This window comes from Podarcis vaucheri (genome assembly GCF_965113315.1).
Source record: "Podarcis vaucheri genome assembly, chromosome: 6".
Taxonomy (NCBI): domain Eukaryota; kingdom Metazoa; phylum Chordata; class Lepidosauria; order Squamata; family Lacertidae; genus Podarcis; species Podarcis vaucheri.
The window spans coordinates 10,457,198-10,482,618 of NC_138764.1; the positions used below are offsets into that span (position 1 = coordinate 10,457,198).

General features: G+C 43.0%; 1 protein-coding gene across 4 annotated transcripts in view; it reads left to right on the forward strand.

Annotated features, from left to right (window-relative positions):
• The first annotated feature begins 1,303 nt into the window (after positions 1–1,303).
• LOC309535705 (sterol O-acyltransferase 1-like) overlaps positions 1,304–25,421 on the forward strand; it is a 54,344-nt gene continuing 30,226 nt past the window's right edge. For 2 of the 4 annotated variants that reach the window (XR_014221346.1, XM_082229084.1), the window contains exons 1-2: positions 6,678–7,185; positions 10,346–10,483. Coding sequence is in view for 3 of the 4 variants with exons in the window: in XM_082229084.1 (XP_082085210.1) it covers positions 10,363–10,483 (121 nt within the window). In the remaining variant the exon portion in view is untranslated. Of the gene's footprint in view, positions 1,471–6,667; positions 7,186–10,345; positions 10,484–25,421 lie in introns of those variants that run through there. The other 2 variants (XM_082229085.1, XM_082229087.1) reach the window with 2 other exon arrangements.

The window sequence follows — 25,421 nt, forward strand, 5'->3', positions numbered from 1 at the left end:
GATTTGGAAAAGCTTTGAGAAACTTTGAGCCTGCTTTGGGGGGGGGAAAGACTTCGGGCCTAGGTGGGGTCACCTGTCCTCACCTCCTTCACTGAGGTACTCCAAATAATACTGCGGACCCAGGGGATCTCCCCACACCATCCCTTAACTGCTTTGGGAGTCTCTCCCCTCCTGACTCGAACTCAGCTCCTCCACTTCACTCCTGTCTGAATACTCTCCCTAAACTATTGGAAGACACAAGATCTACCCACTCTGGAAGAATGGCAGATGAAGGTGATCGACTACATGGAATTGGCAGAAATGACCGGCAGAATCCGAGACCAGGGAGAAGAGGCGGTGGAAAATTTAAAGACTATCTACCGAAATACTGTAAAATTAATGAATGTTAAAGGGATGTTGGATTGAAAATAAGTGGTGTTAGTTAAAAGATTAATAAGACTATGTAAATATGGATGACAATGGTGGAAAATATATATTTATTATAGGTTAAGATGTTGAGTGAGGATGAATGATAGAGGGTAAGGACTTGCTGAACTAAATATCTGAACTGGAATACCAAAAGGGAGGTGTGAGGAGGTCAAGAAACTAGTGAATGAGGTATAAGATATGAAAAGACTAATCTTTTTTCTGTTTTCTTTTTTGGTGTTTTTTCTTCTTTTTCTATTCTGTTAACTGTTTTTTATTGTGTACTTCTATGTGTTTTGTTTTGTATTTTCCCATTTTGTAGCTTTTTTTGGTGTTTGTATTTTATGTTTAAATTTTGAAGCTTTTGATTGTTTAATAAATATTTTTTTTTTTTTTTAAATGAATACTCTCCCCTGACACTCAGTCTAGAGACTCCTTTCTCTAGCTGTAGATATTTCCCTCAGGGTGGATGTGAAACACACTTTTCCTAACTCTACCTCACGGTTTCTCTTAAACCACCTCCCTATCGCTATCTAGATCTATCTGGCATGAGCGCAGCCGTGAGTGTGTGTGTGTGTGTGTGTGTGTGTGTGTGTGTGTGTGGCAGAGCGGGACAGCTGCCCCCCTTCAAATAAATCAATTAAATCAATACAAACTGAGGTTTTGCCCCCCCCACATACATTCTGGCTTTGCCCATGCTAGCTGGACGTTCCCTCAGAAACGCTTCCTTTTATTTTCCCTCCAAAAGTGCTCCTCCCCCTCCCCCAACTGGATGCCTTGGTAGCCAATCAGAAAGAGGCCACAGCCGTCTGGTGGGATTTCTGAGGGACTGCATCACCAGGCAATCTTCTCTGGCTCTGCTGTCTGTCACACCAGGCAAACCTCCTGGCGGGGTGGTGGTGGTGAGGAGGATTGTATGAAGTCCGGGGGCCACGACTGAGAAAGCCCTGCTCCAGTAGCCACTACCTGCTGCGAGGGAGGGGGCCTTTCAGCAAGGCCTCTGAAGATGACCGTAAGGTTTGAGCAGGCTCGTGTGGAATAGACCCTGTTCCTTATAGATTAAAGGTAAAGGGGCCCCTGACCATTAGGTCCAGTTGTGGCCGACTCTGGTGTTACGGCGCTCATCTCGCTTTATTGGCTGAGGGAGCCAACGTACAGTTTCCGGGTCATGTGGCCAGCATGACTAAGCCACTTCTGGTGAACCAGAGCAGCACACGGAAATGCCATTTACCTTCCCACCGGAGTGGTACCTATTTATCTACTTGCACTTTGACGTGCTTTCGAACTGCTAGGTGGGCAGGAGCATATCGATGTATGTAATTTTTATTTCTTAATTATATTTAGCGGTAGTATGCCTGTATTGTTTTTTGTAACATAAAACCATTCAATAAAAATTATTAAAATAAAAAAGGTGGGCAGGAGCAGGGACCGAGCAACGGGAGCTCACCCCGTCACGGGGATTCGAACCGCCGACCTTCTGATCGGCAAGTCCTAGGCTCTGTGGTTTAACCCACAGCGCCACCCGCGTCCCATCTATAAGTAATCCTTAAGGATTACTATAAGTAATCCTTATATATTACTTTGTGTTTTACTGTATTATGTTTCAAAAACAGTGTTTCTGGTGGTGTGAGCCGCCCTGAGCAACATTTGGTGGACAGGTGAGCTATGTGGGCAAGAAATAAATAAGATTGATAAAGCTGCCCTTCTATCAGGGTACTATGAGAATTTTTTTAAAAAGAAACATTTAAAAGATAATGAGAGAAACAGAGCTGAAATACTGCCTGGGGGACAACAGGATCCTGGAGACACGAGTTCAGCGAAACCATTCCAGCTTGAAAGCACTTTGAACAAAGTTGGATGAACCCACTCGGAAGTTCTCCATCCAGCAATGTATTTCAAGCAATTTGGTTGGCAGGGCTGGGTCTCATCTAATCCGCAGCAATGTGTGTGGAGAGGCTAAGCCGCCTTCCCGATGTCAGCGGCTCTGCTGCTGCTTATCTGAATAGGGAAGGGGTGAGGTCGGGGCTGTGCAGCTGCACCAGTGGAACTGCCACCAGCAATTCCACACTCCTGTGCATCCTCCAACCTCACTGTCACCCGGCCGTCGAGGTAAACAGCAGAATTGCTTTGGGATGCAACAGGCATGTGTTCAGACAGAAGGCTAACTAGCTTCTTGTCTTTGACAAGCTAGTCTGTCTGGCAAGGTGTCGATGAGCTTATGCAACGAGATGTGGTGATGATGTCTGACGTATTCATCTTCCTCTGCTGAGTTTTAGGATCAGCACTGGGCATAGCAGAATCATAGAACTGTAGAGTTGGGTCATCTAGTCCAACCCCCTGCAGTGCAGGAATCTCTGCCGAATGTGGGTCTCGAACCCTCGACCCTGAGATTAAGAGTCTTGTGCTCTACTGACTGAGCTGGGCAGTGGTTTTGGTATCTTTCAGAAAGACTTTGGGGCAGATTTATGGAAGGCAAGTCTATGAACAACTTTCAACCACGAGAGGAAATGGAACCTGCATGTTCAGAGTCAATGTACCCCTGAGTGCCGGATGCCTGGGACCTTTATTCTGCTGATACCCTGCTGCTTGTGAACTTATGGAGGAACCTGACTGGCCATCTTTGTGTTGAGCTAATCCACCAGTGCAAGTAGATAAATAGGTACCGCTCTGGCGGGAAGGTAAACAGTGTTTCCATGTGTTGCTCTGGTTCGCCAGAAGCTGCTTAGTCATGCTGGCCACATGACCCGGAAGCTGTCTGCGGACAAACGCCGGCTCCCTCAGCCTATAGGAGCTGGGGGCACTGTCATACAGTGGTTCCGCTCCTTCCTCCTGGGCCGTGTTCAGAAAGTGGTGGTGGGGGATGAGTGTTCAGACCCTTTGGCCCTCACTTGTGGGGTGCCTCAGGGTCCCGTCCTCTCTCCCATGCTTTTTAACATCTATATGAAGCCGCTGGGAGAGATAATCAGGGGGTTTGGGCTGGGTGTTCATCAATATGCAGATGATACCCAGCTCTACCTCTCTTTCAAATCAGAACCAGTGAAGGCCGTGAAGGTTCTGTGTGAGTGCCTGGAGGTGGTTGGAGGATGGATGGCGGCTAATGGATTGAAGTTGAATCCTGACAAGACAGAAGTACTATTTTGGGGGACAGGGGATGGGTTGGTGTGGAGGACTCCCTGGTCCTGAATGGGGTAACTGTGCCCCTGAAGGACCAGGTACGCAGCCTGGGAGTTATTTTGGACTCACAGCTGTCCATGAAGGCGTAGATCACTTCTATGTCCAGGGCAGCTGTCTACCAGCTCCACCTGGTACGCAGCCTGAGACCCTTCCTACCCACGGACTGTCTTGCCAGAGTGGTGCATGCTCTAGTTATCTCCTGCTTGGACTACTGCAATGCGCTCTACGTGGGGCTACCTTTGAAGGTGACCCGGAAACTACAACTAATCCAGAATGCGGCAGCTAGACTAGTGACTGGGGGCAGCCGCCGAGACCATATAACACCGGTCTTGAAAGACCTACAATGGCTCCCAGTACGTTTCCGAGCACAATTCAAAGTGTTGGTGTTGACCTTTAAATCCCTAAACAGCCTTGGCCCAGTATACCTGAAGGAGCGTCTCCACCCCCATCGTTCTGCCCGGACGCTGAGGTCCAGCACCGAGTGCCTTCTGACGGTTCCCTCATTGCAAGAATCAAAGCTACAGGGAACCAGGCAGAGGGCCTTCTCGGTAGTGGCACCCACCCTGTGGAACGCCCTCCCATCAGATGTCAAAGAGATAAACAACTACCTGACATTCAGAAGACATCTTAAGGCAGCCCTGTTCAGGGAAGTTTTTAATGTGTGACACCTTAGTGTATTTTTGGTCTTTGTGGAAGAAGAAGAAGAGTTTGGATTTGATATCCCGCCTTTCACTCCCCTTCAGGAGTCTCAAAGCGGCTAACATTCTCCTTTCCCTTCCTCCCCCACAACAAACACTCTGTGAGGTGAGTGGGGCTGAGAGACTTCAGAGAAGTGTGACTGGCCCAAGGTCACCCAGCAGCTGCATGTGGAGGAGCGGAGACGCGAACCCGGTTACCCAGATTACGAGTCCACCGCTCTTAACCACTACACCACACTGGCTCCACACTGGGTGGAAGCCGCCCATAGTGACTGGGGAAACCCAGCCAGATGGACGGGGTACAAATAATAAATTATTATTATTATTATTATTATTATTATTATTATTACTACTACTACTATAGAGCGAGATGAGTGCCACAACCCCAGAGTCCTCTGCGACTGGACCTAACGGTCAGGGGTACCTTTACCTAATCCACCAGGCACTTATGTTTCAGTCAAATACCGCCACCTAATGGCACCTTGCAGAAAACGATATCTATACTTGGGAGATAATGATACATGTGGCCAATGAGCAACCAGTGCAGATGTTTTAACAGGGGTGTCCTAGGCTGTTGGCTACCTAGCTGCTTCATTCTTTGCTCTTCTGCAGGCTTTGTTGCTCTAAATGTAGTGGTAGTAGGTTCAGTTTTTGCTCAAATAGTGGAAAAGAGTGCAACAGCAGTGCAAGGAGATTGGGGCAAGAATGCCCTAGTTCAGATATTTTCATTTATGGCAACAGATGGCAAGCCAATATATCAGGGTTTCCCTCTTTGTTTCTGCCACTCTATGTGGAGGCCAAATGCTTTGGGAAGACAAATTTGTAGTGGTAGTATGACATCATTTCGCCTGGGGTGGAGGCAAGCTTTGTGAAAGAGCTCCACTGCCCCCTTCTTGAGATATGTAGGGTTGCCATCTACTTGTTCTTTTCTTTCCCTTTTTTTACTGCAATGATTCCTCTTGCTACCAACCTATCATGCAATTGCAGAGCAATGTGGAAAGCTTCTTATGCTTAATTCCTACATGCCATGTTACAGTTAAAGGAATAGGAACCAAAACGGGGGGCGGGGGGGGCGGGTTGTCAACCTGTGGGTCTACCAAAGACTCTGTGCTGGCAAGGTACAAAACAAGCCTGGGAAATTGTGTTTTGTTTTAAAGAGACACAATATGTGCAGGCATACACTGTATATGCAAAATGGCTTGTGCTTGGCCTGTCTTGATGGGCACCAATCTGAACTTATTCTGTGGTTTATTTCTGTAGACTGTGGCATCATTAGAGTTGGCATAAGTTTCAGTATTGTTGTGGCTTTAAAATTCAGCTCTCTTCTACTGAGTATTATGCAAGATTTTCTTCATCCTGATGCCACCCATTTTTGGCTGAAGCAGGGTTCACTCTGCAGCTTGTTTCCTATATGTGGGTTGTATACGCGGGATGTGGGTGGCACTGTGGGTTAAACCACAGAGCCTAGGACTTGCCAATCAGAAGGTCAGCGGTTCAAATCCCTGCGACGGGGTGAGCTACCGGTGCTCGGTCCCAGCTCCTGCCAACCTAGCAGTTCGAAAGCATGTCAAAGTGCAAGTAGATAAATAGGTACCACTCCAGCGGGAAGGTAGACAGCGTTTCCGTGTGCTGCTCTGGTTCGCCAGAAGCGTCTTAGTCATGCTGGCCACATGACCCGGAAGCTGTATGCCGGCTCCCTTGACCAATAAAGCGAGATGAGCGCCGCAACCCCAGAGTCGGTCACGACTCGACCTAACGGTCAGGGGTCCCTTTACCTTTATACTTCCTGAAGGAAGGCGATGTGGAGTTTCATGGTGTTTACAAAGTTGGCATAACTTGATATGTATTCCCCAATGAACTCTCTTGACCCTGGTGCTAGTCTTTATCCTAAATGTGACCTGGAAGGCATGCATGACATTCCTGGCTTCTTAAGACCTAAAGCACAGGGCTTTTGTGTTACCAGCAAACTTTAATTATCACCTCCTGTAAAAAGAATGGCTTCCATGCAATACACAGAAGGCCGGATTCGGGAGACATACAAGATAACCAGTTAAGTCATTTCCCACATATGGTGTGTGTGGAGCCTGTATTTACTATTTACTTCATCCAGTAGATTCCAGGGTGGTTTACAATAAGCATATATCTTAATCGAAAATAGAAATAAAAACAGCTTGCACAAGTTAGTGCCCCTTGTGCCCGTGTTACAGACTAGCAATGGGTCTGCTGTTTTCTACCATTAAAACTGCCCTCTTTGGCTGCCCCGTGTGACAAGGTGCTTGCCATATCCTGGTTCCAAAATGGGGTTGCCATATTCTAGTTCCACAAAAAATCTCATGAGCTTGGCTGCCATACTATGAACACTTCCCTTGGCCCAAGCTGTATTAAACGCCGTTGGACAGTTTCCCGCGTCAGCTTGCCTTGAATCATTACCGTTATCTCCCAACTGTATAGTTTTCTGCAAGGTGCCTTTAGGTGGCACTGTTCGACTGAAACATAAGCACTGCTGGATTAGCTAACTAGCCCAGGTGTGCTGAACCATAGTCCCTCCAGATGTTGCTGAACAACCTCCCATCCTCAAAGCTCCCAACCTCCCATCAAAGCTCCCAACCTCCCACCAAAGCTCCCAACCTCCCATCAGCTCTGGCAGGCATAGCCAATGTCCAAGGATGCTGGGAGTTGTCCTTTGGCAACATCTGGAGGACCAAAGGTTCCCCCTGCGTGATTTAGCCCACCATTCTGTTTCCAAAGGGGGCAGCGACGTATCCTGTTCCCATCTCCTCCTCCGGCTTCGCCTCCTCTTTCGCCTACATGCCCTGACGAAGGCAGAGGAGGAGCCAAGCCATATAGCGCTCCCCTCCGCTTGCGGAGCTGCAGAAGACGCAAGGAGGAGAGAGACACGGAGACTCAGGTGGGCGCTCCGGGGACGGTGGTGATGGGACTCGGACTGGGGCGAAGGGCGAGGGGCGGCGAAGGGCCGGAGAGGGGGCGCAGGTACTCCTCCTGAATCTCCTGGGAGAAGGAGCGAAGGAAGCCTGCTGGTCCCCTCTTCCTCCTCTCCTTTCCGTGCGTAAAGGCTGAGCCCACCGGGTTCCAAGCTGGGAAGTGGGAACCATAGATTTCTAACTTGGATGAAATGGAAAACTATGGTTATTTGTACGATTTCTGGTTTAGTTACAGCTTGGGGAAAGGGCTGTGTAGTTGGGCAAAAGGTTTGTTAAGGATCATCAGAACTGGTGGCCAAAAAGTGCTGTGTATGTGTGATTTATCCCTCTAAACTGAGATGTCACCTTAAACACAGGGGCTGCAAGTGGCGAAATCTTATCGTTATGGAAGATTTTAAAGGAACAAAGATCGGGTCAGATAACATTTCCTGCAACTTTAACTTCCATTAATAATCAATCAAAACAAATCTTTTGAAAGATACAAGTTTAAGGCAGCTTTTTAACCATACATCCTGAGATGTTGTTATTTCCCCCCCCCCAAAAGATATTTATTAAAGTTTTTAAGATATAACAATGAAAAAAGATAAAAAAATAAAAAAGAAACAAAATACAAAATACAACATAAAAACAGTTAAAAAACAAATAATTTTCCATAACATATCTTCCATACTCTTATTTCCCCAGACCTCCTCATACCTCCCTTCTTTGTATTCCACTTCAGTTTGTTAGTTCAGCAAATCCTTACCATTAAGCTTTTACCCATTTATAAACCTTTTTTTTTTTGTATCTCCTAAAGCATTACAGCTGGAAACCCCTTAGTTTCTATCCAACATCCTTCTAACATTCATTAATTTTACAATATTTCTTTAAATAGTATTTAAATTTCTTCCAGTCTTCTTTCACCAACTCTTCTCCCTGGTCCCGGATTCTGCCAGTCATTTCTGCCAATTCCATGTAGTCGATCACCTTCATCTGCCATTCTTCCAGAGTGGGTAAATCTTGTGTCTTCCAATACTTTGCAATGAGTATTCTTGCTGCTGTTGTAGCATACATAAAAAAGTTCTGTCCTTCTTTGGCACCAATTGGCCGACAATGCCCAGGAGAAAGGCCTCTGGTTTCTTCAGGAAGGTATATTTAAATACCTTTTTCAGTTCATTATATATCATTTCCCAGAAAGCTTTAATCTTTGGGCACGTCCACCAAAGGTGAATGTACCTTCCGTTTCTTTACATTTCCAACATTTGTTATCGGGCGAATGATAGATTTTTGCAAGCTTGACTGGGGTCATGTACCATCTGTATATCATTTTCATAATATTCTCTCTTAAGGCATTACATGCCGTAAACTTCATACCTGTGGTCCACAACTGTTCCCAGTCAGCAAACATAATATTATGTCCAACATCTTGTGCCCATTTAATCATAGCAGATTTCACCGTTTCATCCTGAGTATTCCATTTCAACAGCAAGTTATACATTCTTGACAGATTCTTAGTTTTGGGTTCTAACAGTTCTGTATCTAATTTTGACTTTTCCACCTGGAAGCCGATTTTTTTGTCCAAATTATATGCCTCCATTATCTGATAATAATGAAGCCAATCTCTCACTTTGTTTTTTAATTTTTCGAAACTCTGCAATTTCAATTTGTCTCCTTCTTGTTCCAAAATTTCCCAATATGTCGGCCATTTGGCCTCCATATTGAGGCTTTTCTGAGCTTTTGCTTCCATTGGTGACAACCACCTTGGGGTTTTATTTTCCAATAAGTCTTTATATCTTACCCAGACATTAAACAATGCTTTCCTGACAATCTGGTTTTTGAATGCTTTATGTGCTTTGACCTTATCATACCATAAATATGCATGCCATCCAAATACATTGTTAAAACCTTCTAAGTCTAAAATGTCTGTGTTTTCAAGAAGTAGCCATTCTTTCAACCAGCAAAAGACTGCTGATTCATAGTAAAGTTTAAGGTCTGGCAGGGCAAATCCACCCCTTTCCTTTGCATCTGTTAATATCTTAAATTTTATTCTGGGCTTCTTGCCCTGCCAGACAAATCTAGAGATATCTCTCTGCCATTTCTTGAAGCAATCCATTTTGTCCACAATTTGCAATGTTTGAAACAGAAACAACATTCTTGGCAATACATTCATCTTTATCACAGCAATACGACCCAGCAGTGAAAGCTTCAAGTTTGACCAGATTTCTAAATATTTTTTCACTTCGACCAAGCATTTTTCATAGTTGACTTTAAATAAGTTCCCATTTTTAGCTGTCATGTTTATCCCCAAATATTTCACTTTCTTTACCACAGTCAATCCTGTCTCATTCTGAAACCTATCTCTTTCAATCGGTGTTAAATTTTTCTCTAAAACCTTAGTTTTTAACTTGTTCAATTTAAAACCTGCCACTTGACCAAATCCTTGAATCAGTTCTAAAACTCTTTTAGTATTAGATTCTGGCTCCTGTAGCGTCAATACTAAATCATCTGCAAATGCTCTCAGTTTGTACTGTTTGGCTCCAACCTGTATACCTTTAACCAACCAGTCCCTTCTAATCATATTTAGCAGAACCTCCAGGACCGATATAAAAAGCAATGGGGAGATTGGGCACCCCTGTCGTGTCCCTTTTTCTATCTTAAATTCTTCCGTCACCACATTATTTACAATTAATTTAGCTTTTTGTTCAGAATATATTGCACCTATACCATTTTCAAAACCTTGGCCTACCCCCATCCCATGTCCCATCCTGAGATGTTGTTAGACTACAAGTCCCATCATTCCTAGCTAGGAAGACCTGTGGTCAAAGATGATGGGAATTGTAGTTCAACAACATCTGGGGACCCAACCAATATTGAGAGAGGCTGGTTCAGAGAGTGAAGGGAACAGTTTGTGGTTTTGAACAAACCCTATCCTCTAAAGCTTTCACAACTTTCATCAGTCTGAAATGGTGTATTTAGAAATATTTTCTGGCAGCCAGGAGGCCTAGGGACTTGTTTTGTAAAATAAAGATTGAGAGAGCACTGTGCTTCTTAGAATGATTATAATTATACATCATATAATAAAGAACGATAAGTGCATGGTCATAAAAAGCTGAAGTACTTCATACAAGTAGGTTTTCTCCTCTGCAGTGCGTTAGCCTGACACTATGGTGGGTGAAGAAAATATCTCCGTAAGGAATCGCCGATCAACTTATGAGACTGCAGAAGAGAAAGAAGACTTGTCAAAGAGGCATGAAGAAGACTGGTCTTTCCCACAATCAAGTAATGGTGAGATTTCTTCATCAGTAACTGCAGAGATCTTACCTGATTTAGCAGATGAAATGATAAGCAGTGAAATGATTTTAAATCTGCATGTGAACAAAAGATCTGAAGTAAATATGAATCCAATTGTTTCCAGTGTTCACCATGTTCAGTGGGTTTACTTTGAGTAAAACTTTGTTGACTACAACTCAGTGCATGTATCTTTGGTGGTGTAGTTCAACGTGGTACTCAGCCAGTTCTGAGTGTGTTTGCCTTGTGCTAATAACTTGACCTTAGCACTGTATTTGTCCCCTGACTAGTTTTCTTTTAGCTGTGTGCCAAATTTGTGAAGCCAGCGGAGGGGATTCTTCTAGAGAACTAGTATGACCTGACTAGGAAACGTATCTATACCTAAATTATCCGTGTTGTAGTTTTTGTTTCAACAGCTACCATATATTTGCCTCAAGATGTGAATACTGGCATTCATTGCTAAGCTTGTTTACTCAAATTCAAGCTGGGTGTGAAACTGCCTTCTACTGAGTTGGACCAGCAGTTCATCTCACCCAGTACTGCTTACTCAGACAGGCAGTAGCTCTTCAAGCCCCCTTATTGTGATCGGGTGGGATTCCACCAAGTCTTTGTGTACGCAGAATGATGGCCACTCGCCCAACCAGCCTTTCCCTGCCCGCGGGCCTTAGGTTGCCAATCCCTGGTGTAGATGCAATTATGAGATTTCTTTATTAGTAACTGCAGAAATCTTATGTGAATAAATATAAGAATTTATCAGTGGATTTATTTTTAATCTGCAAATGAACAAAAGTTCTGAAGTACAGTAAATACGAATTCTTCCTCAGTTCTTATATAATGGATTGTTTCCAGTGTTCACCATGTTCAATGGGTCTACGATGAGTAAAACTTTGTTTCATGTATTTTGGCTTTCCAGTCTTTCTGGACCTGTTGGCACATCTGTAAAGTGGATTGATTGTTGTATTGCTACACACATCCTACGACAAAGTACATCTTGTAAACTATCTTTGTCTTTTACGACAAAGAACATCTTGTAAACTATTTATCATCTGTGATAGGAAGAAATGCTGCTTTCAAGCCAAGTTTCGGTGTGTGGGTTGTGGGTGTGTAATATTGTGTGTGCCTGGGATGGCCTCTGCTGACTCGTGCACTTAGGGTTGTCATATCGATGACCACTGGATTCTAACCATAGCTGAGAACTCATATGATGAATTGAGTTATGATGAATTTGCGTAGCTGGCAAATTGTGTTTTCAAGCTGCTCCTGTTTTCTATCCTCACAGCACTCAACATTGTAAGCTCAGTCCTGTTTGAAAGCTCAGACCCTGTCTCCAGGGAACAGGACCTTTGGGAGGCTGAGCGATGGCCCTAATTGTGGTCTGTCAATCTCAAAAATATGCCAAACCCTCTTTATATTTCCTTAGCCATGGGTTGGCGTGACGTCTGGAGTGAGCCAAAAGAGGCTTTTTTCCTGGATTGGTTGACTGATTATTTATTTATTTATTTGACCACTTATTCCTAAGTGGGCCTAAGTAATTATTAAGCGGCCCTGTTCTTAATTTAGCACCTTTTTTGATTCAGATAAAAGGTCTAATGAGTTAAAAAAAATCCAAGCCTGATGTGAAGAATCTGCCTTGGTTCGCATCTCGTTTTATGTCATTTCTTGGGTTTTTGGGTGGAAAGAAACCTTCATGGAAACGGAATGTTCTGCCCCTGGAGTTTGATTGGGGATTGGGCTGGTGTACCGCTAAAGATGATATGCAAGGGTATGTGTTCCTGGAAGGGCTTTGAAAATGCCTTTGTCCTTCTCTCAAATAGTGTTGGATTTCAGCTGTGACTAATCTGTCTTGAGGAAAGCATGTGGGATCTTTGTCTTGTAGTCCGGGACTTGCAAGGCCGTGGTAATTTCCCAAGGTGGAGATTACTCCAGGTCATTCCTTAGTGTTGCAGACACAAATGATATGTCAGAAGAATGAATGTGCAAGGGGAAATTGAAGCTGAGGAGGAAGAGGACTTAGCTGGTTAATATTAAACACAGGCTCATTTGTTTTTTTCTTTGGAAAGTTACTTTTCTTTCTCGTTTCTCTCCTGCCTTTCCCATCCGTTCAGTGGCTTGTCATTACTATTTACATACATCACAATTTATCGTTATGTTATTTTTAGCCTGCGGGGCTCCCAAAGTAGCTTTCATACACTCCTCAATTAAAAGTGAGCGTCAGTGAAACACTGTTAAAATGACCACAAACAGCTAATTAAATATTAAGAGAAAGTATAGGTTAGTCTTTTTATATAACTCATTAAAGCCAGAGTTTCCTTAATGATTGGGCTATGTCTATAAACACTTTGGCAAAGAAGAGAGGTATGTGATGTTCCTTCAGATAATGCTGTGTGTTGCAGGTAACTTTTCAACTTGATACTCAGCCAACTCTGAGTGTGTTTGCCTTGTGCTAATAATCTGACCTTAGCACTGTATTTCCCCCCTTAACTGAATAGTTTCTCTTTTAGCTGTGCTTCAGCTCTGTGAAAGCACTGTAGGGTATTCTCACTAGCGCTCTAGTTTTACCTGACCAAGATACAAATCCATAGCTCACTCATCTGCATTGTACTTTTTATTGAAAGAGGTACCAGACATTTGCCCCTGGGTGTGAATACTGGCATTCATTGCTAAACATGTTTACTCAAATTCAAGCTGGGTGTGAAACTGTCTTCTACAGTGGTACCTCAGGTTAAGTACTTAATTCGTTCCGGAGGTCCGTTCTTAACCTGAAACTGTTCTTAACCTGAAGCACCACTTTAGCTAATGGGGCCTCCCGCGGCTGCCGCACTGCCGGAGCATGATTTCTGTTCTCATCCTGAAGCAAAGTACTTAACCCGAGGTAATATTTCTGCGTTAGCGGAGCCTGTAACCTGAAGCGTATGTAACCCGAGGTACCACTGTACTGAGTTGGACCAGCAGTTCGTCTGACCCAGTACTGCTTACTCATGACAGGCGGTTGCTCTTCAGACCACCTTATTGTGATTGGGTGGGATTCCACCAAGTCTTTGTGTGCACAGAATTAGGTCCACTTGCCCAGCCCGCCTTTCCCTGTCACGTAACGCATTAATTTGCTCTGGAAGGTTGGGGGGCGGGTCTCCTCAGAACAGGTTTAGGGTTCATTCAGGGGGAAGAGAGAGGGAAAAGTGTCATTGCACGAGTGAACCTTATACCCCACAGACATACCCTACTTAGCACTATGTTGAATTCCACCCATCATTTTCAACTGGAGATGCCAGAACTTGAAGCTGGGGTTTTCTGCATGCAACACATGTTCTCTTCCAATGGCCTGAGCTGTGCCCCACTTTCCAGGTCCCTCTGTCTGGGCTCAGTAGACTGTATATGGGTCGGACCCACCACCCCATTCACAAAAGAGGACACCAATTTGCATGTGCTTTATGTCATATTCCAACTTATGTTCCACTCTGGGTGGGGTGGAGACCTGAAAAAATAGGTTAGGGGCTAAACACAAGTAATAAGATGTCAAACAAACAAAATGTAAGCTTCCTCCAGAAATGTATTTTCATGCTAGGCAAAGTTTGACTTGTTGAGTTTCTGCAGGGAGAGTATCAGCTACAACAGCTCCAGTCTCTTGTGGGAAGGAATTTAAGGATGTGGGGGGGGGGGTGCAGTTAAGCAGATTGCAACAACAGCATGGGGTGTGTGATCAATTGCTTTCCCACCCTGGGAGTAGTTGTTACTGGTGTGAACACTTAAATGGGTATATTCACGTCAAAGGCTAACCACTTTTTTAACTCAAGTAAAGAAAAGAGTTGTCATGTGACCTGGAATAATAACCTTGCTATAATGATTTAAACTTCATAACTAACAAGAAATACTGATGGGATGCCCTGGTTGCTTTTTGTCAGTTTAATTCTGAGTTTATCCAAGTATATTGTTTCCAACTTGAACCATTTTGTCTCATATAGCAAGCTAAATAATTCACATAGCAAGTTCTTCATTTAGCAAACCAGCAGTTTAAGCACAACCACAGCCATTCCCTGCACCTTCTTTCATACTTTAAGAGCACCTCAAAACCAAGCTAAAGGGAAATTCATTAATAAAAGGGATCTTTATTTATCCTTTAGTAATATGAATGTTCCCTTCACTAGTTTGGGCTGGAATTTCATTCAGCATGTGCCCACTAAACTGATAGAAAGGTCAAGAGTTTCTTCTTAGTGATGATGTAATAATAAAATAGACCACGGGTTCTGCAGTTTGTCACACTGGTTTAGTGACTCATTTCTGACAAATCTGGAAGAACATTAGTCAATTCAACTTTCTGTCCTGTGGTTCCATCCAAGTTTGGCAATAGGTTGACTATGCAGTCTTGCATTACAGAGCTTGAATTATATATACACGACATGTAGCACATATTAATGGTGACCTGGCACACAAGCCCATTCTATATGTACTCTCTGGCTTGCTGGTGTAGATCAGGCATCGACAGCCTTTCCTTGCCTCGGGCCGGGGTGTCCAGCGATGATCATGCGGAGGGTGGGGGAGCACGCGCCCGTACGTGGTCGCACACGCTATCTCCAGCGCACTTTTGGGTCAGAGGAGCACCAGAAATAGCTTGTGCGCACGCGCACGGGCCTCCTCGAACCCAGATCTGCACCGGAGATGGCATTTGTGCACGCATACACGCACTCCAGGGACGCGGGTGGTGCTGTGGGTTGAACCACAAAGCCTAGGACTTGCTGATCAGAAGGTCGGCGGTTCGAATCCCCGCGACGGGGTGAGCGTCCGTTGTTCAGTCCCTGCTCCTGCCAACCTAGCGGTTCAAAAGCACGTCAGAGTGCAAGTAGATAAATAGGTACCGCTCTGGCTAGAAGGTAAACGGCATTTCCGTGTGCTGCTCTGGTTTGCCAGAAGCGGCTTAGTATGCAAATGAACAAAAGTCCTAAAGTATAATAAATACAAATTCTTCCTCAGTTCTTAAATAATGGATTGTTTCCAGTGTTCACCATGTCCAATGGGACTACTATGAGTAAAACTTTGTTACAAGCCAATACATGTGTTTTGGCTTTCCAATCTGTTCGGATCTGTTGGCACATCTGTAAAGTGGATTAATTGTTCTTACCCTACGACAAAGCACATCTTGCAAACTATTTTATCGTTTGTGATAGGGGAAAATGCTGCTTTCAAGCCAAGTTTCAGTGTGTGGGTTGTGGGTGTGTAATATTGTGGGTGCCTGGGATTACCTCTGCTGATTCGTGCACTTAGGGTTGTCATATCAATAACCACTGGCTTAGAACGCAAATGATGAATTGAGTTATGATGTATTGCATAGCTGGCAAATTGTGTTTTCAAGCTGCTCCTGTTCTCTCTCCTCACAGCACTCTACATTGTAAGCTCAGTCCTGTTTGAAAGCTCAGACCCTGTCTCCAGGGAACAGGATCTTTGGGAGGCTGAGCAATGGCCCTGATTGTGGTCTGTCAGTTTGAAAATAAAACCATGTATTTACATAACTCTCCTTCCTTTGTTCTGAGTGCATGTAATGTTCTCTTTATTTTTCGGTCTTGAATTTAAAGATTTTTTAATGAGAGGAATGTCAAGAATAACCATCTAACTGCAATTCTGCAGAAACAAATTTGTTTCTGTTTTCAGAAAAACTTATTTCTATGCATTGTACACTCGTTTTGTCACAGTTGAATGTCTTGTGTGCACCGTCTCTGCCGTCTTGCTCTCACTTGGCTGGTGAACTGGTGCCTGGGCTGTACCACTTGAGGGTGCAGGGGGCAAGCAGTGCGTGGACGGTTGAATCCTACAGATCTCTGGCAGGTGGCCAAACTAGAAACCTTCTCCCTAGCACCTCCTGGGTTTTTTTAGTATTTGGGTAGATATGTTTAAATGATCTGTCGCCATTAACTACAGTTTTAATGCACTCCAGGAAGGGAATCCTTGGAAACTGGAATAGGTTGTACATATTTCCTTTTGGTCAGTAGCGGACAACTAATACAGGTACATCTGGGCAGGTGAATAAGTGAAAGTTTTGGGGGCTAGTAACTTTTGTGGACTTACTTGCAGCACTGATTTTAAAATACCGTATATACTCGAGTATAAGACAACCCGAATATAAGCACAAAAAACTGAGAAAAGCTTATTGACTTGAACAAGTAGCTTTCATACACTCCTCAGTTAAAAATTAGTATCAGTGAAATATTGTTAAAATGACCACAAACAGCTAATCAAATATCAAGAGAAAGTATAGGTAACTCTTTTTATATACCATATTTTTCGCTCTATAACACGCACCCGACCATAACACGCACGTAGTTTTTAGAGGAGGAAAATCCGTAGGCATGCAACCCGTAGGCATTCCCTCCATAACATGCACAGACATTTCCCCTTACTTTTTAGGAGGAAAAAAGTGAGTGTTATGGTGCAAAAAATACGGTAACTCATTAAAGCCAGAGTTTCCTTAATGCTTGGGCTACAGTATAAACACTTTGGCAAAGAAGAGAGATATGCAATGTTCCTTCAGATAATGCTGTGTGTTGCAGGTAACTTGGTACTCAGCCAGCTCTGAGCGTGTTTGCCTTGTGCTAATAATCTGACCTTAGCACTGTATTTCCCCCCTTAACTGAATAGTTTCTCTTTTAGCTGTGCTTCAGCTCTGTGAAACCATTGTAGAGTATTCTCACTAGCGCTCTAGTTTTACCTGACCAAGATACAAATCCATAGCTCACTCATCTGCATTGTACTTTTTATTGAAAGAGGTACCAGACATTTGCCCCTGGGTGTGAATACTGGCATTCATTGCTAAACATGTTTACTCAAATTCAAGCTGGGTGTGAAACTGTCTTCTACAGAACTGTCTTCTCCGGCTGCCACGCCGCTGGAGCACGATTTCTGTTCTCATCCTGAAGCAAAGTAATTAACCCGAGGTAATATTTCTGGGTTAGTGGAGTCTGTAACCTGAAGCGTATGTAAGCCGAAGTACCACTGTACTGAGTTGGACCAGCAGTTCATCTCACCCAGTACTTCTTACTCTGACAGGCAGTTGCTCCTCAGACCACCTTATTGTGGTTGGGTGGGATTCCACCAAGTCTTTGTGTGCGCAGAATGAGGTCCACTCGCCCAGGCGGCCTTTCCCTGCCCGCGGGCCTTAGGTTGCCAATCCCTGGTGTAGATGCAATTATGAGATTTCTTTATCAGTAACTGCAGAAATCTTATCTTATTAACTATAAGATTTTATCAGTGGATTTATTTTGAATCTGCAAATGAACAAAAGTCCTAAAGTATAATAAATACGAATTCTTCCTCAGTTCTCAAATAATAGATTTTTTCCAGTGTTCACCATGTCCAATGGGTCTACTATGAGTAAAACTTTGTTACAACCCAATACATGTATTTTGGCTTTCCAATCTTTCTGTTGGCACATCTGTAAAGTGGATTAATTGTTCACACCCTACAACAAAGCACTTATTGCAAACTATTTTATCATTTGTGATAGGGAAAAATGCTGCTTTCAAGCCAAGTTTCAGTGTGTGGGTTGTGGGTGTGTAATATTGTGGGTGCCTGGGATGGCCTCTGCTGACTCGTGCACTTAGGGTTGTCATATCGATAACCACTGGATTCTAACCATAGCTGAGAACTCATATGATGAATTGAGTTATGATGAATTTGCGTAGCTGGCAAATTGTGTTTTCAAGCTGCTCGTGTTTTCTAGCCTCACAGCACTCAACATTGTAAGCTCAGTCCTGTTTGAAAGCTCAGACCCTGTCTCCAGGGAGCAGGACCTTTGGGAGGCTGAGCGATGGCCCTAATTGTGGTCTGTCAGTTTGAAAATAAAACACATTTCAAAGGGGTATAGGATGTTGATTCTCATCCCAGGCTTCCCCAGCTGACTCCTCTGCATCTCCATACTTCATTCTCTGGACTGCTTTTGCTCCTACAAATTTCTGTGCTGCATGTGAAGTTCTACCTCTGGTGGGCTATGTGTACAGATGTGCATTGTTGCACCATGACAGCCTTCACTTACCTTGTGCCTTCCAGGTGCTTGGATGGGGGGGGGGGTTGTGGTCCAAACTTGTCATGGCACCAGGTTGGCAAAGGCTGTAGCATCAGAAGGAAATGTTGCCAGCGATGGGATGCTGAAACCACAGGAGGAAGAAACATGTGCCTACTCCACAATTTAACCAGTACCCTGCATACATCTCATACGGTTCATTCCCATCTTCAATCACAGATATGATTTCTTACATCTTTTATCATCTCCCCAGCATCATGTTCCACCAACTTTGTGTCAGAGACTGATCAGAGGAGGATGTTGGAGACCGCCTCTCTAGCTTGATTCAAAATAAATCCACTGATAAAATCTTATAGTTAATAAGATAAGATTTCTGCAGTTACTGATAAAGAAATCTCATAAATGCATCTACACCAGGGATTGGCAACCTAAGGCGGATGGAAGCTAACAAGTGGCATGTTACAACAGCTGTGTAGGTGGATGAAAGCTGCAGCAGATAAGAATCTACTGGTTGTTGGTATAGTGGGTGAAGAGATACCAAAGGGAGATCAAAAACTGTTTATGTATACAACAACTGCAGCAAGAATCCTTTTAGCCCCAAAATGGAAAGACCAAGAAATACTAACGAAAGAAGAGTGGCAGGTGAAGATGATGGACTTTGTGGAATTGGCGAAGCCGACCGGAAAAATCCGAAACGTGATCAAGCTTTCCAAAAAGACTGGAGTAAATTTATACAATACTTGAAGGACCATTGTAAACAACTAACAACACTAGCAGGGTTGTAAGGAGGCTTGTAACACTGATTGTCACTACCCTTTTATATTTATTTAAAAATTGTGATATTCTGAATGAGTGAAAGGAAAAATGGAAAATGTATAAATGCTATGATATACAAATAAATTTTGAAAACTATGAGGCGGGAGGGAGGGAAGTCGACAGGCTCATATGAGCAAAAGAAGTAAAGTGGATAATGAAGATGTGTTTAAATATTATAAAACGGAATATTAATAAAAAATATTTTACAAAAAGAATCTACCGGTTGTCATTATACTCATGCCGTCGGAATAGAGCCTTACTGTGAAGACTGTGTGTTGGTCAAGGTGCACTGGTCTACACACATAAAACAAATTCAAGCACAGGCGTCTTCCAAAAACCCACCCCAATCCCAAACCCAAAAAAGTCCCATGGTGATCGGCAAATGGCAACAGGGGCAGGACCGTGAAATCTGGAAGCCCCTAGTCATGAACCGGCACATGGGTGGTGGATGTAGATTCACTTGTTCCGACTCAAGGAATGAGGCAGTGGAGCAGCTTGGCAGCTGTATCCATGAGTGAGCAGTCCTATTTAGGATCCACGCTGCTCACCCTGAAAAGGGGGAGGGGCTGGAAAAGGTACCCTAAACATAGTCTGCCTCCCCTTTTCCCTGCCTGGATTACCATGCCCAGTGGGGTCACCACCCAGCGGCTGTAAAATATAATTGAACTTTGGAACATGGAATATACGGACTTTGTTGGATAACACAGATAATGAGCGTCCCGAATGCAGGACTGTCATCATTGCAAGAGAGTTGCAACGTTTCAACACTGAAATTGTAGTGGTTCAAGAAACTCAAAGAGCAGGAGAGGAACAACTGAAGGAAGAAAAGGGAGGCTACACATTCTTTTGGAAAGGTCTACCTGAACAAGAACGTCAAATACCTGGAGTAGGCTTTGCTATCAAAAACGATCTTGTGAGGCTTTTGTCAGAAGTACCTACTGGCATTAATGAGCAACTTTCAACACTTCAAATAAAACTCGCCAAAAACTAACTGGCTACTATTCTAAGCACTCATGCACCAACACTGGATGCTGATGAAGAATTAAAAGAAATTTTTTACTCTCAGCTGGATACCATCTTAACAGAGATGCCTAAGAAAGATAAAATCGTCCTCCTGGGTGATTTTAATGCAAGAGTTGGGTGAGATTTTGATCTGTGGCCTGGAAATATTGGGAAAGAAGGAATTGGCAACAGCAACCAGAACGGAATCTTACTTTTAACACTCAAGACCGTATTCATGGAAGATGTCTCTCAAAAGTAGGTGATGATACAAAAAGATATCTAGGTACAGTGGTACCTCTGGTTAATTTGTTCTGGAGGTCCGTTCTTAATTTGAAACCGTTCTTAACCTGAGGTACCACTTTTACTAATTGGGCCTCCTGCTGCTGCTGCACTGCTGCCGTGCGATTTCTGTTCTCATCCTGGGGCAAAGTTCTTAACCTGAGGTACTACTTCCGGGTTAGCAGAGTCTGTAACCCGAAGTGTTTGTAACCTGAGGTACCACTGTATTCCATGCCTACAGCAAGGAGAAATTGCCCTTGCATCGTTGTTCCAGGTGAGTGTCCCTGCTGCAGCCCTCTTGAGCTTGGAGATAAAGAGGGATATGTAGAAATGAGCTTTCATAGGTGTATGGTGCTTGGAGTGTGTATGCACAGTGCAACAACATAAATAAGCAGCCTCTTTCCCCCTGCCTCTTGGAACTATGCCCATCAGAAACTACCGAAGAGGGAGGCATCATGTGCGCACATTTCTGGCACGTCTTCCCTGTTACAAGTGTGTTAACAGTGGCTACCCATCCTGTCTGCACATGTCTGCAGCGCTTGTTGCAACAATTAATTATGGTAATAATTGTTGCAATAATTAAGACCTACCTTTGGCAATGTATGTGATGTAGCAATAAATGATGTTCAAAGATGTTTGTCACAGTGCCAATGATACAGTACATTTTGTGGAGGACTTGGTGCTAATTGCTGAGGCCACTGGATTCCTGACTGTTGTGAAAGACAACCTTCAATACCCAGAGGTAGAGGAAGATGAGGAAAGAACAGCAAAGAAAACTAAAATTGAGATTTACACTCTTATATAAAACTGCACAAAAAACAAGTTCTAAACTTGGTGCTATATAATAATAATAATAATAATAATAATAATAATAATAATAATAATAATTTATTTTTACCCCGCCCATCTGGCTGGGTTTCTCCAGCCACTCTGGGCGGCTTCCAACAGAGTATTAAAAACAACACAACATCAGACATTAAAAACTTCCCTAAAGAGGGCTACCTTCAGTTGTCTTTTAAAAGTAAAATAGTTGTTTATTGCCTTGATAGGTTTATTTTACCTATCACTCTGTATAAAGAAAAGTATAATTCAAATGCTTTTCACCAACTAAAATTTTTAATTTTAGGAGGGGAAAAACACCTTTTCCCTTACAGGGTATGTGGGGGTGGTGAAGCTCCAGCTGTGGAATAATCTTTTTTTTTTTTGGGGGGGGAATAATTTTTATTAAGAATTTCAGCATAACCATTTATCAAAGACATATCATTCTAATTTCCCCCCTAATTTCCCTTCCCCCCTCCCTCCCCCGCCTGGACTGCCCTCAGCTCCTCTCTCTGGTTTTTCAGCACATGTTATTCTCTGCATATTATAAAATTGTAAAGATCCTTAACTTATCTGTCTATATGTTACCAATAATAAATTTGTGTTTGTTTATTCAAAACCTGCCAAGGAGTCCAGTTCATTTTGTTGTTTCTTTAAGTACTTTGTAAAAGGTTCCTATTCTTCTTTAAAGTCACAGTTGTCCTTATCATGCAGTTTGTGCAGCAATTCCGCCATTTCCACATAGTCTATCAATTTCCCTTGCCACAGTTCTTTTGTCAGGATTTCTTCATTCTTCCATCCTTGTGTTATTAAGACTCTTGCCGCCATTGTCGCATACATGAATATGTTCTTCAATTTCCTTGGCAGGTCTTTTCCTACAATCCCTAACAAAAATGCTTCAGGCTTTTTTACAAATGTTAATTGGAACATTTTCTTCAATTCATTGTATATCATTTCCCAAATTTTTAAAATTTCGCTACAATCCCACCACATATGATAAAAAGTCCCTTCTTTTTTCTTACATTTCCAACATATATTTGAGCCAGTTTTGTACATTCTTGCTATCTGTACTGGTGTTCTATACCATCTATACATCATTTTCATATACAGTGGTATCTCGGGTTAAGTACTTAATTCATTCTGGAGGTCCATTCTTAACTTGAAACTGTTCGTAACCTGAAGCACCACTTTAGCTAATGGGGCCTCCTTCTGCTGCCGCGCCGTCAGAGCACGATTTCTGTTCTCATCCTGAAGCAAAGTTCTTAACCCGTGGTACTATTTCTGGGTTAGCGGAGTCTGTAACCTGAAGCGTATGTAACCTGAAGTGTATGTAACCCGAGGTACCACTGTAGCTTTCTTTCAGTAAAGAACAGTCTGTAAATTTTAAATCAATTTTCCACAATCTTTCCCAATCTTGTGCCCATTTAATCATGACTGATTTAACCTCCTCATCTCTTGTTTCCCATTCTAGCAGAATACTATATGTGCCTTTCAGCAACTTTACTTTCCCTTCCACAACTTCCTTCTGAAATCTAGATCTCGTATAACTGAATCCTTTCTTGTTATCTTCTCTGTATATCTTGTGTAGTTGTGTAGTTGCCAATAATGTAACCAACTCTGAAAATGATCTCTTAATTTCCATTTTCCTTCTTGATCCTTTAACAAGTCAACATACGTAAGCCACTTTCCTTTCTTTCCAAGTGGTTTGAGCAGTAAAGCTTTGTGTGGTGAAAGCCACCAAGGAGTCTTCTGTTCTAATACATCTTTATATCACTCCCATACTCTCATTAGTGATTTCTTAATTATGTGATTATAAAAACATTTGTGTACTTTCCCTTTCCCATGCCATAGATATGCGTGCCAACCAAATCTATTGTCATGTCCTTCCAGTTCTAATGCTTCTTGCTTTTCCAACTTCATCCAGTCCCTAATCCATACCAAACATGCAGCTTCATAATATAATTTAAAGTCTGAGAGGGCAAAACCGCCTCTATCTTTTCAGCCTATAGAATAAGCTTTGCCTATTAGGAGTCCAATGTGGCTTGCAAGGCCATTTCTGGATTCAGGAAGGGCTTTGCATGAAAACTCCCTGCTTTATTTTAGCAAGGGATTCCAATGCAAACCCCTTCCTGATTTAGGAGATGGTTGGCACTGGAATCTTACTGAAAGGAAGGGCATTCAAACAACTCAGTGCTACCCTTTGAACCTCCAAAATCTGGAAGTTTTCAAACGAAATGAGACAGTTTTCAAACAGCCCAGTATGAACCTGTATGAAACTTTGGTTTGCAAAGCTCATCACTGTGGTTTGTGGTTTTGAAATCACTTTTTGAAAGCAAAGCATCACCTGGTATGATCTCAATGACAGGTGGTGAGCGTTACATGTAATGAGCAGTAACCAAGCCCATCTTTTCATCTTAAGCGATCTGTATTTAATGAATCTTGTGATGCCATAACCAGGGATTTAACAACCGGTAAGTACAGTATGCTCCAGGGATGGTGTTTTTGATTTTTCAAAAGGGCATGCTATCAGAGGACTCAGTTAGACTGATAGAGAAAAAGCAATTTATATGTGTTGTATGTGAAATGTAACATTTTGCCACCAGATGACGACGTGGAGTCCTGTTTTTCTCTACCTGTTTTAAATGTACAATGCTTTAAACTAAAACGCTTCTTTGATGTGTCTACACCCAGCCAGAGTTTAGTGATCTAGTGTATTTTTATTGTTTACTTGATATTTACTGTTTGATGATTGGGGTCCCACACTTGGAGGAGAAAACAGTTTATTGTGGGGTGCAAGAAGCTCAGACCACACCAAAACATGTGAAAGGAAACAGTTGTAGCTTCACAGAACACAGAAAGATTCAATACCTCCGATTATAGCATTCTAGTATACGTGACCTTTATATCATAAGGCACCCATCATGCCAACTCCTGAGGGATGCACATTGTGATCAACATGCTCTTGTGTGATCAACTTGTAGGCAGCTGCACTTTGATACTCCTTATTTTGTCATACATTGCTTAAGCAAGCATTGCCCAAATTGTCTTTTTTTAAAAAGATATTTATTGAAGTTTTACAAATTATATCAAACAAAACAATACACAAACACAAACAAAAAAGAACAAGTATAATTTCAGAACCTTATTTTCGTAAAGCTTACTTCACCGACCTCCTCAAACCTCCCCTTTCTGCATTCCTATTTTAAATATTTAGTTCAGCAAATCCTCACCCTTAAAGCAAATCCTCACCCTTAATGCATTGCCCAAATTGTCATCCTAGTTTCCAGTAACATAGCAAGCCCAATAGTTCACATAGCAAGTTCTTCACTTATCAAGCTGGTGGTTTAAGCAGAACCTCAGGCATTCCTGGTACATTCCTACACGCTTACTTAGAGCTCAGCAAAACCAAGCTAAAGGGGATTTCATCAATAAAAAGGATTTTTATTTTTCATTGATTAATATGAATGTTCCCTTCCCTAGGTTGGCTGGAATTTTGTTCAAGATATGCCCAAATACAATTGCTGAATGATTGTTTAATGAGAGGAATGTCAAGAACCATCTAACTGCAATTCTGTTTTTGTTTTCAGAAAAACTTATTTCTATGCATTGTACACTCGTTTTGTCACAGTTGAATGTCTTGTGTGCACCGTCTCTGCCGTCTTGCTCTCACTTGGCTAGTGAACTGGTGCCTGGGCTGTACCACTTGAGGGTGCAGGGGGCAAGCGGTGCATGGACGGTTGAATCCTACAGATGTCCAGCAGATGGCCAGGCTAGAATCCTTCTCCCTAGCACCTCCTTTTTTTAGTATTTGGGTAAAGGGACCCCTGACCATTAGGTCCAATCATGGCCGACTCTGGGGTTGGGCGCTCATCTCACTTTATTGGCCGAGGGAGCCGCCATACAGCTTCCGGGTCCTGTGGCCAGCATGACTAAGCCGCTTCTGGCGAACCAGAGCAGCGCACAGAAACGGCGTGTACCTTCGCACCGGAGCGGTCCCTATTTATCTACTTGCAC